The 14898-nt window shown below is 43.4% G+C and overlaps 2 protein-coding genes across 3 annotated transcripts in view; both read left to right on the top strand.

Moving 5' to 3' along the window:
• The window catches only part of LOC115113520 (protein BEAN1-like), a 60462-nt gene extending 50136 nt beyond the window's left edge, over positions 1-10326 (top strand). For both annotated transcript variants that reach the window (XM_029641283.2, XM_029641284.2), the window contains exon 5: positions 7074-10326. In XM_029641283.2, coding sequence (XP_029497143.1) covers positions 7074-7473 — 400 coding nt within the window. In that variant the 3' untranslated portion in view covers positions 7474-10326. The remainder of the gene's footprint in view (positions 1-7073) is intronic.
• Positions 10327-11536: 1210 nt separating this feature from the next.
• Positions 11537-14475, top strand: LOC115113519 (uncharacterized). The gene is made up of 2 exons (XM_029641280.2): positions 11537-12073; positions 12494-14475. The coding sequence occupies exons 1-2, from the start codon at positions 11735-11737 to the stop codon at positions 13844-13846; spliced, it is 1692 nt and encodes a 563-aa protein (XP_029497140.2). The 5' UTR covers positions 11537-11734; the 3' UTR covers positions 13847-14475.
• Positions 14476-14898: the final 423 nt, after the last annotated feature.

Here is a 14898-nt window from a genome sequence, read left to right as displayed (position 1 = left end):
CAGTGCATTGGAGAGGATAAAAGAGAGAGTGTGTTTTGTAGTGTACATTGTGTGCATAGTCAGGGATAGGAGGCAGCAGGGTGGAGTGGATGGATGGAGGGAAAGGCATGTGATGCTGGGCAGTGCTGCCATTGCCACAGATGGCTGAGGGAAACTACAGAGCTTACACCACCTAGATCAGCAGCTCACCTGTGGAGCCTGTGAAGGGACTTGCTTCCGCAGAGGGAGAACTGGGCACATCCCAACACAAACACACACGCACACACACATACACACACACACACACCACACTGTTATGTTATTTACGTAGAGTACCAGTCAAAAGTTTGGACACACCTACTCATTCCAGGCATTTTCCTTATTTTTCCTATTTTCTACATTGTAGAATAATCGTGAAGACATCAAAACTAGGAAATAACACATATGGAATCATGTAGTAACCAAAAACATGTTAAACAAATATTTAGTAGCCACCCCTTGCCTTGATGACAGTTTTGCACACTTGGCATTCTCTCAACCACCTTCATAAGGTAGTCACCTGGAATGCATTTCAATGAACAGGTGTGCCTTGTTCAAAGTTCATTTGTGGAATTTCTTTCCTTCTTAATGCGTTTAAGACAATCAGTTGTATTATGACAAGGTATGGGGTGGTATACAGAAGATAGCCCTATTTGGTAAAAGACCAAATAGTCCATACTAAGGGAAGAACAGCTCAAATAAGCAAAGAGAAAAGACAGTCTATCATTACTTTAAGACATGAAGGTCAGTCAATGAGGAACATTGAACATTTCTTCAAGTGCAGTCGCAAAAACCATCAAGCGCTATGATGAAACTGGCTCTCATGAGGACCACCACAGGAAAGGAAGACCAAGGGTTACCTCTGCTGCATAGGATAAGTGCATTAGAGTTACCAGCTTCAGAAATCGTCAATTAACTGCACCTCAGATTGCAGCCCAAATAAATAATTCAAGTTCAAGTAACAGACACATCTCAACATGAACTGTTCAGAGGAGACTGCGTGAATCAGGCCTTCATGGTCGAATTGCTGTAAAGAAACCACTACTAAAGGACACCAATAAGAAGAAGAGACTTGCTTAGGCCAAGAAACACGAGCAATGGACATTAGACCGGTGGAAAACTGTCCTTTGGTCTGATGAGTCCAAATGTGAGATTTTTGGTTCCAACCAGTGTCTTTCTGAGTTGGTGAACAGATGATCTCCGCATGTGTGGTTCCCACCGTGAAGCATGGAGGAGGAGGTGTGATGGTGTAGGGGTGCTTTGCTGGTGACACTGTCAGTGATTTATTTAGAATGAAAGGCACACTTAACCAGCATTGGCTTCCACAGCATTCTGCAGCGATAACCCATCCCATCTGGTTTGCCTTTACCATTTGTTTTTCAACGGGACAATGACCCAAAACAAACCTCTGGGCTGTGTAAGGTCTATTGGACCAAAAAGGAGAGTGATGGAGTGCTGCATCAGATGACCTGGCCTCAACAATCACCCGATTATGATGGTTTGGGATGCGTTGGACCGCAGAGTGAAGGAAAAGCAGCCAACAAGTGTTCAGCATATGTGGGAGCTCCTTCAAGACTGTTGGAAAAGCATTCCTGGTGACTACGTCATGAAGCTGGTTGAGAGAATGCCAAGAGTGTGCAAAGCTGTCATCAAGCCCAAATATTTGTTTAACATTTTTTTGGTTACTACATGATTCCATATGTGTTATTTCATAGTTTTGATGTCTTCACTATTATTATACAATGTAGAAAATAGTTTTAAAAAAATAAAGAAAGGCCCTTGAATGAGTAGGTGTGTCCAAACTTTTGACTGGTACTGTATACTCAGTGTATACAGTACCAGTCAAAAGTTTGGACACACCTACTCATTCAAGGGCCTTTCTTTATTTTTTTTTACTATTTTCTAGAACACCTTCCTAATATTGAGTTGCACCTCACACCCCCTTTTGCCCTCAGAACAGCCTCAATTCGTCAGAGCATGGACTCTACAAGGTGTCGAAAGCGTTCCACAGGGTTGCTGGCGCATGTTGACTCTAACACTTCCCAAAGTTGTGTCAAGTTGGCTGGATGTCCTTTGGATGGTGGACCATTCTTGATACACACGGGAAACTGTTTTGCGTGAAAAACCCAGCAGCGTTGCAGTTCTCGACACAAACCAGTGTGCCTGGCACATACTACCATACCCGGGTGAAAGGTACTTAAATCTTTTGTCTGGCCCATTCACCCTCTGAGTGGCACACTATCTATGTCTCAATTGTCTCAAGGCTTAAAATTCCTTCTTTAACCTGTCTCCTCCCCTTCATCTATACTACTTGAAGTGTATTTAACAAGTGGCTTCAATAAGGGATCATGCTTTCACCTGGATTCACTTGGTCGTGGAAAGAGCAGGTGTTCTTAATGTTTTGTAAACTGAGTGTATACTAATCTAAAAACACACATGCATTCACTCTCACGCACAAACTCACACCAACATCTGCAGGTATATGCACAATAATGTATGCACAGCACATTCATAACCACACACTGTTGCTCTTGTACGTAGCTCTACAGGCAATGGGCGTCTGACAGTGCCAGGGAGCTGAAAAAATGAGCTCCCTGTGCCAGCCCCGCAGTGCAGTGGACAGACCGGCCATATGCTCCAGTCAGTGCTGTCATCTCTCCAGAGCTACAGGCCAGAAGCCAGAGGTCCTCCCTCGAGTCACCCACACCTCTCCTTGGGCTTTGGAGTACCTTGTATACCTTTAAAGATTTACAGTATATAGTATTTCGCTTTACTTCCAACTTTTGGACCGCCTAATGTGCCTGAATTCATGTATCATAGTTGTGAATGCCTCTCTAGGCGTTGGAAAGTAACACATTCTGTGTCATATGCACCACAGGTGTTTCTGGAGAAGTCCCATGGTTCTCCATACTGTAGTTTCATCCTATGACTAATTAAGCCAAGATGACAAATTATACAACTGTGCTCAGGGAAATGAATGTGTATGCAAATATAAATTTACCTCATTTAGCAGAGAAACTTACAGGAGCAATTAGGGTTAAATGCCTGGCTCAAGGGCACATCGGCAGATTTTCACTTAGTCAGCTCAGGGATTCAAACCAGTGCCCTTTCGATTACTGGGCCAATGCTCTTCACCGCTAGGCTACCTACCACCCCATAAAGCATGTTGATGATTAAAAACAGCAGTAGACTGCAGGCAGGATTGATTAGACAATCTAAACAGGGCTAGGCTGTAGCGGTGTTATATCTGCCTTTGCTAGCTAATAATTCATCCTTTTTAGGATGCAACACCTTGTGTTAGCATCCTAGGGGACTTAGAGGGGGTGGGGGGGTGACTGCAACGTGAAAAATATTCTCACCGGAATCAGAGGGGGGATTCTCAGCTTGGTGAAACGCTCATGAAACCCTGGCATGGAAACAGCTAAGCCCGCAGGTGTCCACAGCGCTGCCATACCTGGCAAACTCTCAACAAATGTCTGTATCAGCGTGTTTATTTAGAGAGAAAAGTCCTATTTTCAGTGTTTATGTGGAGCTGGTAGTTTGTTGCACCCTTGAAGGGATTAATAACATTGCTGAGCTGTGTGATGAATATCAGACACACGTACACAAACACACACACAGACACACACACACAGACACACACACACACACACTTCTGTAAGCTGAGACTCTCACCCTCTTTCCTGGATCAGCATGGTCATAATTTATTCATGAAAACGAGTAGGGGGAAAAAACTGCTGAAAGTAACCGGGGCAACAGCTGATAACTTGATATTCCTTCTGACTGGCGCTGACTAACAGTATGGGTTAGAAAGGTTGAGAGATATGTGGGTGTTATGTACAGTATTTAGTGCAGCGTTTGCCAAAGTAGGGGTCGCGAACTCATGTGGGGTTGCCTGATTTGAAAATCTGGTAGCCATTATATGCGGTTGTAATAAACGGAGCGGTTTCTGTTTTCTTCCTACAAATGTCGCCCTCTCTTTTGGACCCCATCACCGAACGATAAGATTATCAGGAACACATACAGGCCTTCTGTTTCCCTCTACGATGCCCACAAGCTACGCAGGACTCATTAGAACAGAGTGGACAAGACCAGGCACTAAATCAGACTAGGGTGGAAAAAAACATCATGTTCTTTTCTACACAGAAGGTTATACAAAATGATTGCCTGATGATCTTCTGAACTTCTCAATACATTTTTTTGACGCATTTTAGTCACTTCAAACTATACTTTCTTCAGATTGAAATACTGTCATAAATACTGTCGGACTGATTTATAATAGACTGTCTAATTATAAAAGTAAACATTTGCCGTTTGATTCCATCACTTTTTTTTACATGGTGGGGTCGCAAAACATTTTTTATGTCAAAATAGGGTCAAAGACCCCAAAATGTTTGGGAACTCCTGGTTTCGTGCTTTTGAAGGGACCCAGTGCCCGGCAGTGATTACTAGCTAAACAAATCCTTCTCTAACCACAACATCCGGATAATTCAAGTAGTCAGGTGACCCCTGGTGAGTTCTGATACTGCCCAGCTGTCTGCACAGCTGTACCCAATGATGCATAAGAGTATGGAATACAATCTACTCAATAACAGCACGTAACCAGAGGGAATTTGAACTAATAAGATAATGCAATGTTTACCAATAAGAAGTGGGGCATCATCCTCCTCTTCAACTCTTAGAAGAAAATATCTGAGATAAGAAAATAAAGTAATTGAGAGATGCTGTATGCATCACCACCGACTGCCAGTCGTGTCATCACCTCTCAATAGTAAGTCGGCGTTTCTGTGCCCACTGCTTTGACTTTGCTGTGTTATGCAGTCATTACATAACCGAGCAATGCTACAGCATTGAGCGTTGCACGCACAGAGCCAGAGGGCGGACAGGAGTGCATTTTTTTGTTTTGTTTCTTTGGTTACACAGTTACAAAGTATCGCTCACCTTTTTTACACAGTATCTAAGATCATGCTCACCTTTTTAATCAAAAATCGTCGATCCAAGTAGAATAGGGGGGAAAAGTTTTAGAATACAGTCAATGTTGTCCGTCAGGTTTCACTCTGGATTTGTACTGCTATATGGCAAATTATTGGCCCACTGTAGTCTTGCATAGAAAATGCCCTTATGAACCATTTTTGCACTATAGTACCGGCCAATGGCAAGTCCTGTTTTTGTCTGTAACCCCGGATCATGTGAAATGTCTCTGTCCTGCTGTGTTCTGGGGACATTAAGTATGTCTAAATGAGCCAGAGCACGGCTGGAGTCTAAAATAGCTCTGCACGCAGGCATACAGGCAGCCCTCTGCAGCACAGTGATGGAGGGTGGAGGGAGCAGAGGCCGGGGAGTTTGTCAGCTGCACGGCTCATTTGAAATCAAGCAGTCATTACTGAGACTCCTGAACAGCATCTTTTACTGTCCCACTGAGCACAGAGCACCACCCGAGGAGAGGACCCGCTACCTGACTCTGTATGAGCCTCTATGAGGAGCAGATACCTGACTGTATGAGTCTCTATGAGGAGCAGATACCTGACTGTATGAGTCTCTATCAGGAGCAGATACCTGAATAACTCCCTAATATTGAGTTGCACCCCCTTTTGCCCTCAGAACAGCCTCAAATCGTCTGGGCATGGACTCTATAAGGTGTCGAAAGTGTTCCACAGGGATGCTGGGCCATGTTGAGTCCAATGCTTCTGACAGTTGTGTCAAGTTGGCTGTATGTCCTTTGGGTGGTGGACCATTCTTGATACACACGGGAAACTGTTGAGCATTAAGAACCCAGCAGCATTGCAGTTCTTGACACACTCAAACCGGTGCACCTGGCACCTACTACCATAGCCTGTTCAGAGGAACTTCAATCTTTCGTCTTGCCCATTCACTCTCTGAATGGCACACACACACAATCCATGTCTCAATTGTCTCACAGCTTAAAAAAATCATTCTTTAACCAGTCTCCTCCCCTTCATCTACATTGATTGAAGTAGATTTAACAGGTGACATCAATAAGGGATCATAGTTTTCACCTGGATTCACCTGGTCAGTCTATGTCATGGAAAGAACAGGTGTCCTTAATGTTTTGTACACTCAGTGTATACCTAATACACTTTATACCTGGCCTGATATATGAGAGCCATTGTGAATGTTCCTACTGTTCCATTTAGCTAAACCTGCTACTGAAAATATTGTTTTCCCAGCCCTATGCAGAGGAAGTGGAACTCTCATCCAGTCTATCATTAATAAAGATCTCATTTACTCCGGCTTGCAATGCCTTCTCTCCTCATTAAACCTCTCAGTGTATCGCCCGGCCCAGCCCGGAGGTGACAGGCTTAAGTAATCCACAGCCACAGTGCCATTTGCCTTGCTTCCCCACACCCGCTCTCTGAGAGAGTGATGCTGTTTACAATTCCACAGATTCAATTATCCCGCTGTATTTTACTCTATTCCCAGATATCCCCTGCGGTCGGGGTGGTACAGAGCGATTTAGCGGGTGGTTCACACGTATGACGATGGTCCGTGGCAAATGTATCTCAAGCCAGTCGGCCTGACTGACACCGTTTTCGCCCTCTCTTTCTCTCTTCGCTTATTCCCTTTGTGTTACAGGGCCTCTATGGAGCCCGGCAGCTCTAGTAGCGTGGTTGTATGTGCTAGACAAACTTCCAGTGCACTGTGGGATTGTGGGTTATGTGAGAGCTGAAATAACTGTCCGTTGGCAGGCTTTCCCATGGAAAGCACCAGACCAAGACTAGCAGCCGCCACACAGGAACAGAGCTCGCAGTAGATAATAAGTCTCCTCTAACAGGCCTCTTTCACCATTCAAATTTCGATTATGTTTAGTCACCAGACAGCCAGGACAGCAGTCATGTCATATTCATTGTCTCTTCTTATGCTAAACATTTAATTTGTGTTGATGTTGCTAACTACAAACATAGAATCCAGGTCCATCGGCATAGGCTAAATTGTTTGACCTACCACTGTTTGAAGGTTGGAGATATCCTTAGGCCTTTTGAAACCTCTTTTAAAATGTTACACGTATTTACCTGATATACTCGTCTTTATTTCAGCTATGATGAATGTGTGGGACCAGGTGCGACACAGATATACGTCCCCACAGATGACCCCCCTCCGTACTCCCTCACGGACCCCTGTCAGCGGGGCCACCAGCAGGCCACCTACACCAGCCTGGAGATGGAGGAGCCGTCCACTGGAGCTGGGGCCTCTTGGGTGTCCGCCAGCAGCGCCGCCGCCTCCCACTACCCAATCGGACTGCACGAGCTCCGGCAGCAGCCAATATCCTCCATCTCCCAGTCAGCGTTCCCCCTGGAGGAGGCGCCCCCGTACGAGGTGGTGGTGAGCAGGCAGAACCAGCCCATCCCTCTGATGCCCATGGACCTGCTCAAACATCCCTCGGAGGACAGCCATAGTCCCCAGAGAGCCCGGGCTGTCGCACACAGAATCCTGTAGAGCTGACTGGGCTAGTCCACTCCAATGCTCTTCGTGTGGACCGCCACACCCCCCACCCCAGTCTAAGTAGGACAGCCTGAAATCTCTCTTCTGCTTCTTCCAGTGTCCCTTTGTGCATGACAGGCAGTATCAAAAGAGATGGACTTTCTGGACTGAAGCGGAAACTTTGGGCTGAACCTGAACTGCACCTTCCTTTCCTTCCCCCTACCTCTTGGACAAGCTGCGTCCCCCAACTCCCAAGATGTTACCCGCACCACTCCTCACTCTCTCTCCCTTTACTACTGGGGCACTGCCATGAAATCACAGGGCTACTACTGGTTACCTGGGGCTGGGAGTCTGGTCTTTCTGTCCAAAGGGAATTCACTTCATACTGTACAATGGTCTCAGTTTAGGAGGCATTCACACATTTAGGAAGCATTATCAAAGTCTGTGCACACAAAAAAACACTAGAGGTAACCTGAAGTGGTTTCACATAGATATTCTGTATGTACTGTTGGTTCTTGTTGTGTTGAAATGGAATCGCTCTTGATAAAAAACACTAATTTCACATTCCATCACATATCCATATGGTTTTATTAATATTTTCTACCTGCAAATAATATTTGATTTATATTTAGTTGACTTTAGGACTCTGACAGTCTGTAAAATGTCCAGTAATTTCAAGTGATAAATATACCCCAGTGTTATACACTCTTATTAAAAAAGGTTCTATCTAGAACCTAAAAGGGTTCATCGGCTATCCCCGTAAGAGAACCCTTTTTGGTTCCAGATAGAACACGTTTGGTTCCACATAGAACCTTTTCCACAGAAGGTTCTACATGGAACCTGAAAGTGTTCTACCTAGAACCAAATATGGTTATCCTATGGGTACAGTCGATTAATCCTTTTAGAACATTTTTTTTCTAAGAGTAGGTATTATTTTTTTTCACTATTATTTGAAAGAAATTATTTTTGTGGTATATGGTTTTATATGGTTTCTGGATATAAACACGTTCATATGAGCTGGAAATACTGTCTATTCTCTATAATTAGGTTTCCCCTCTGGGGGCTGAGGCCTATTTAGATCCAAACTGTTCTGTTTCAGTCTCTAAACGTGTACCGCCACACATTCCTCTTCTCTTTCTCTCGCTACTCCTCTTTTTGTGGAGAGCTTTTTTAGGTGTTCACGAGCGAGATTACTATGCGCTTGACCCATTCGCCAGCTAACATCAAAGTACAATATACCTTGTAGCAGAGATACAATGGTATTTGACAATTGGTGGGAAGGATAAATAATATGAGCACACAGTTTACTGTGATTAGGGGTTTACTATACTTTAGTACTGTCATCTTTGATATTATGATAAAATAAACAATTCATTTTTACAAGTTATTATTCAGTCTAGACACATTGTATTTTTCGATATGCTGGAATATTTTTAATGGTTCCAAATTATTATTCAGTGTTTTGTTTTTGGTTGTGAGTATTCATTGTACAGATAAACTGTCTCCAGTTGAACTGTTCTTACATGTCTGTCATCTATGTATAAATGGTATAAAAATGACTGTGCCTGCCAAGCACTAAGTCTAAGACTGTTAGACTGCTTAACATTGTAGCCATAGTAACTTGAAACACTGATTAACAAATCAAGAGCTTTCCTTTTCCAAATGGCTTGTTCTTTTTCAAGGCTTGTGTTACTTTGTTAAGTTATTCAGATAAGGCTATGTTCATCATATTTTGTTTATAAAACCGTATTTGTGGAGTCAATGACCCCCTGTCACCTTTGCGTTTGGCCCAGAACTTGTTATCTCTGTTCCAGCCCCCCTCTCTTTCTCATTGTCTCCCTCATTTATCTTACCAAATCCCTTATTGTGAAGTGAAATCCTCACTGATGAACCCTTAAAGAATATTTTATAAATGAATTAGTCGCATGATTACATTGCTGGCATTGTGGATAAAAGTTATAAAGAGATGAGTATTTATTTAGAATAGCTTTATCAATAATCTGTATAACTGTGGAAGGACTACTATTAAAATAGTTGTTGTGAGATTCACCAGAATGTAGATGTACGACAACACAGATGCTTCGCACTAGACAGAAACGTCTAAAGATTAAAGATCAACAGGTTCTTTTTATTGCGTTACATTCTTGTGCCAATCATCGTCGAATGGATTTGACTTTGAAGAGAGTCTGTTAAATGGCTTTTAAAAACCAAATGCCGTTCTCATCACTTGTTAATACATATTCTATTTGTGGTCAGAATGGTCATGTCAAGCCCTATAAACAAAGCCACGTTTGGGCTGAAAATGATGTGTTAATAATTTGACAATGAGCATTATTGCTTATTGTTATGTAGCTGCGGCAAATCTAGCGATGCTATACAATAATAATGATGTTCTTGTGTTTCATAAACTGAAATCTTAAAAGTGCAATGCAGTGAATATAGTACAACGTATTAGATTGTGTGCATCGTGACACACTCAGAGTCATCCAGAAATGCAACTTTACCTGCCTTTACAAGTCAGTTCGAAATGCACTGTAACTGTGTTGGAAGACCTAGTCCAACACCTGTTGAGGTAAAACTGCAATGCGGTTCACTCTGGTCTTACATGCTGTTTTGTCTTTGTTGTTTACTTCCTTTTGGTAACACAATAAGTCCATGTTCAACATAAATGTGAAATAATGTGTAACGCTGTACACGTACACTTCCAATGTATAGTTTCCCCTATAAGTCCCACTGTTGTGCACAACTGTCCTGTGTGACAAAAGATTCTTGTTTCCTATAATCACAGTCATCGACGTATATCCATGTTTTGTATTAGAGCTTTTATTCATTTCTTATATTGGGGAAATTAAATACATTTGACCTCTATGATTCGAGTCGGTTGTGACTGTTCGTCCTGGTTTTGCGACTCTGGGCATTGGAATCGCCTTCCTGTTTTACGTGTAGGCCACACCTAGGAGTAGTAGCTGTAATATAGGAGGAGGACCATTACTATTGATACACATAGGGATAGTAGAGGAGGGAGCTGGGAATGAGGAGTGTTTGTATAGCATCCAAAAGTGCAGAAACAGTGTAGCGCAATTATCTACATTGGCTAAGTGTTTCCCCTAAACGTTTAACCAATCGAATCCTGCCATGTATAACGCATGGGAATATGTTGTGACATCCGGTCCGTTGACAGCCATTCATTCCCCTCTGATCTGCTCTGAATGTTGTGTTCGGGTGGTGGGCTAGCTAGCTAATGTAAATCCGACTGAGCAGATGGCCTGTGCCGTTGCTCTGCTCCTAATTACCCTCGTTGCCCAGTGCAAGGCTCCTATTAGGGCGTGCCAGCAGAAAGCTAATTTCATCTAGTGCCACTGCACTCGAGATAATAAGTCCACAGCGTCCATTATGAGGCTTTGTGAAAACTGCACTCACCCAGATCTTATTGACTTAGGAGGGGAATCATTTCAAACTGTTTTCCTTCCTGATGTGACTGACAAAGCAGAAGAGATCTCTCTGGAGCTGCTCTGGTCTCTGTGGCGAGTTAGAGGTGACCATAGGTCAGGTGGACATCATCTGTGATAGAACCTCATAGATGTGTCTTACAGTGATGTTTCCAAGGTATCCAATCACCTAAATGCCTGAAAAAAATCACCATGCCATTGAAAAACAGTTTTAACATGATCACTATTCCACTGAAACATGCTCTAACTCAGGCTGCGGCAGCTATGCATTCATAATTCAGGGGTTAATCATCGTTCTCTATCTCATTGTTTTTGGTGGAACATGTACTGTAACATATATCACCTGTAGCAGCACAGAAAAACAACCTGACGGAGAGAGATACACTGGAAGTTGATTAATTAACATTACAGAGAAGAGCTGCTCCAGCCGTTTCATCATCATCTCAGGTTTGTGGCATGATTAGAATATGATGTATTTTTCTTTCCTGTAGCGCCATCTGTTGGAAGATGCATGTCTTCAGTCTAGAAAGGATATGTTATATTTTGTCCTCTAGATGTCAGTCGTGCTATGCAACACAAAGCCGATACTGAAAGAGAAACTTCATTGATACATGGGCAAATCTAATGTCACCGTAGCCTAACTGTAGCGAAACAGCCATGCTTCCGCATTTTGTAAATGATTTACCTACTTGACAAACCTGTCAGAACAATATCAATGGTGTACCGTCTTTCACTTCCACTCGTCATACTTCCTTGTTCCTATGTTATTTCTAAATCCGATAAGAAGCGTGTAGCCTTACTGAACAGTATTTTTCAACAAAAAAAACATGAAGGATGGTATCGGTGACCAAACGCCTGTAGCGCGTAAAGAGGCTTTCGACAATTACCTAAATTACTATGCTCAGATATGGAGTAAAGGTAACCTGAAACTATGCCAAGAGAAACAGGTTACCGTGGGAGCTAGACGATTTTTGCTGTTAGAGACAGACCCCGGAGAAAGATTTTCTCATTTGGACTTTTACCTTACTGCATTCGAATGCGTAAAATCCGGCTTTAAAGATTGTCGGGCATTTTTCAGTGCGCTCATCAAAGCCACAGAGGTGTTGGAGATGTTCTGTGTAAATCTGTTTCTTTACCCATGGAAGAAGGAGATCAAGATGCTCAAGGTAAAAAATATAATTGGCATGGTATTCATAGTTCGATTTCGACAATTAGGCCTAGCCTGCTTTTATCTTGCGTAATGCACCCAAGCAAATGGGCTTAGATTTAGGCTAGGATAGCCTAATGCAGATGTACAAATTATCATCATAGTAAGAAATAGAGGGATAATATGACTATGGTTTCACATTGAAACGCCATCTCTAATCACAAGCCACATATTCAAAGGTGCAGCTGTCACATATCAGGAAGTGAAAGTAAACTGTACAGGCTAAATTATTTGCCGGGCTTGTGAAATGTCAAAAAGTGAAGCATGATTTGAAACTGGAGAGGATTAAAGCACAGATTTTCTCTATACTGTAGTGATCATTTTCTTACGTTTCATTGAGTTGTTGTTGTGATAATTAAGACTCTTATCTCCCACTCAGACTTTCACTGGCCCCTTTGTCTACTGCATCCAGCCGGTCCTGACAAAGAGTACCACGAAAAGTATCCTTGAAACAATAGGGTATCATCTGGAGACTGACACAGAGTACCGACTCACAGACAATGCAGACCCTGAAACAGCCATGAAAATGGGTTTTGAGCTTTTCCTGGCCCGAACAGAGTGTGAGTACCTGTTGGAGCTCATGGGTCAGCGGTCACAGCTTGAGTGTCTGGAGATTCTACAGAGGAGAGCTGCACCACTACATAACACCCAGGCTGCCGAGGAGACAGCAAAGGACTCTGAAACAGAGCCCTCACAAATGCAAAAACAAGAGGAGACTGAAGATAAGGGTCTATCTAATGGTTGTTCCCTGGTAGACCCAGGACCGGTGGAGACAGATGAGGGAGACTTAACCGAGGAGAACCGTGTCACTGCTAGCACACCAGGCAGGCAACAGGATGATGGACAGATAAACCTCAACTTGGAGGTCCAGCCCATTGAGACGACACACTCTCCAGGAATCAGACCACCCAGGGCATTATTGAACGATGACCGGTCTATCCTGGAGATGCAGCAGAATTACCCAGACCTTGCCATAAGGCAGAAGCCAATATTCAGTAAGCCACTGGGTGGACCTCCTGTAGTGCGGAGGCGACTTATCAAAGAGAACACACCTGAGGAAGGTAGCAGTCCAGCCAATTTAGCTGGCAGTGATGTAAGTGGTCTCCAGTTAATCTCCTTTCACGCCACAGCAGCACCAAAACCCCATCTCACAGAAGCAGTCCCAAAACTCCAGCCTCCAGAAGATAAGGCCTACGAGACTACTGCCACGATCCATGGACCAACTCCTCCACAGGTAGAAGTGACCAGAGAGGGTCAGGAGGCAGATGATGCAGACGAGCTGAGCAAGCTGGCTGAGAGGATTGGCCAATTGCATGTCCATGAGCATAAGGTGGAGGAGCACAAGGTGGAGAACCTGAAATACCCCGTAGAAGAGACAGCACTGCCGCATGCCAGTTGCCATGATGGGTCCCCTCACCAGGATTCTGCAGGGTACCAGAGCCTGCCTCTAATGTGCCATTCCTCTCTGGTGCCGGTCTGTAACATCCCAGGCTGTAGCAGTTGTGAAGTAGCAGACAGTCCCCACAAACACGTTCCTGGTAGGGACACCATCAAAGAGCCACCTCACACCATCTATGTCCCAACCAGCCACCTGGACCCCCCAGTGCTAGACCTACCTGCTGCTGACCACCAGCCCTCCGCAGGCCCTCAGCACCAGGACATGGAGGGCCCCATCATTCAGCCCTCAGAGGACGAGCTGCTTCAGACATATGTCATGGTGGACGAGCCTTAGAGGAAGTAAGGTCGTGATTGAATGCTGGTGCTCCTGGACCGTCAGAACACACAGAGAGAAATTGATTGACATGCCTGTTCAGGTCTATAACATCACTTGCCACTAAGTTGTTTTGGTCTGGGGCGATTCAATCAGTGGAGGCTGCTGATGGGAGAACGGCTCATAATAATGGCTGGAACGGAGCAAATGAAATAGCATCAAACCATGTTTGATGTATTTGATGCCATTCCACCCCTTTCTGCCTCAGCCATTACCACGAGCAGGTCCTTCCCAATTAAGTTGCAACCAACCTGTGGATTCAATGTACGAAGGTGATGAAAATGACGAAAATAATTACTTCATTTAATTTATTTCCTCTTCAGTATTTTCTGGTATTTTCTTTGTACTCTTTCTTAGGAGACTTTTAATACGTCAATTATGCTTGACCTAATTTACGAGGTGGAGGTAATGTTTCCACTGTGTCCTCTTACAGTGACAGTGCCTTAGTGAAATTAATTCTATGCCAATCCTGCACTTACTTTCCTTGCTCATTGTCATTGGGACTACTGAATGCTTTGTAATGTTTATGGAAATATAAGTCCAATTCTATTCCGAATGTTTTTTTTAATTAAAATAAATATTTGGAAGACTTTCGTGTTCTTCAGAAGTTCAAATGGATCATACAAAATAGACAGTTACACTAACTTTAAAAATCGGCAATAGAGCATACATTAACATATGTTATTAAACGAAATCCCCTTTTAGGTATTTATTGAAACGATCTCAGCAAAAGAGTACAATCTTTAGCACAATAACTGCTGGTCCTGTTCACAACTAAGTGCAATTCCAGCCTGACAACATGTTCCCTCTATATATTAGCAGTAAATAAAATAAGAGCAAAACACATCTCGGCACATGTTGGAAAGCGACTTGTAGCAGTAAATATACAGTATGTTAGTCAGCAGCCCCCTAAAATATATGCTTTGTATTACAGGAGGTGATACCGCTATGTCCCAGCAGTTGTAAAATGGAGGTATTATTTTAGGGCTGCCACCACGTGACCAACGTTAAGA

This window comes from Oncorhynchus nerka, linkage group LG28, assembly GCF_034236695.1.
Source record: "Oncorhynchus nerka isolate Pitt River linkage group LG28, Oner_Uvic_2.0, whole genome shotgun sequence".
Classification (NCBI taxonomy): domain Eukaryota; kingdom Metazoa; phylum Chordata; class Actinopteri; order Salmoniformes; family Salmonidae; genus Oncorhynchus; species Oncorhynchus nerka.
The sequence above is the reverse complement of the archived record's forward strand: the minus strand, read 5'-3'. Positions and strand labels throughout refer to the sequence as shown.

What these genes read in the sequence shown, in the direction of transcription:
- LOC115113519 (XM_029641280.2), top strand. Translation starts at nt 11,735, where the DNA reads ATGAAGGATGGTATCGGTGACCAAACGCCTGTAGCGCGTAAAGAGGCT. An exon ending in AGGAGATCAAGATGCTCAAG is followed by an intron (nt 12,074 to 12,493) that starts GTAAAAAATATA and finishes TCTCCCACTCAG; the next exon opens with ACTTTCACTGGCCCCTTTGT.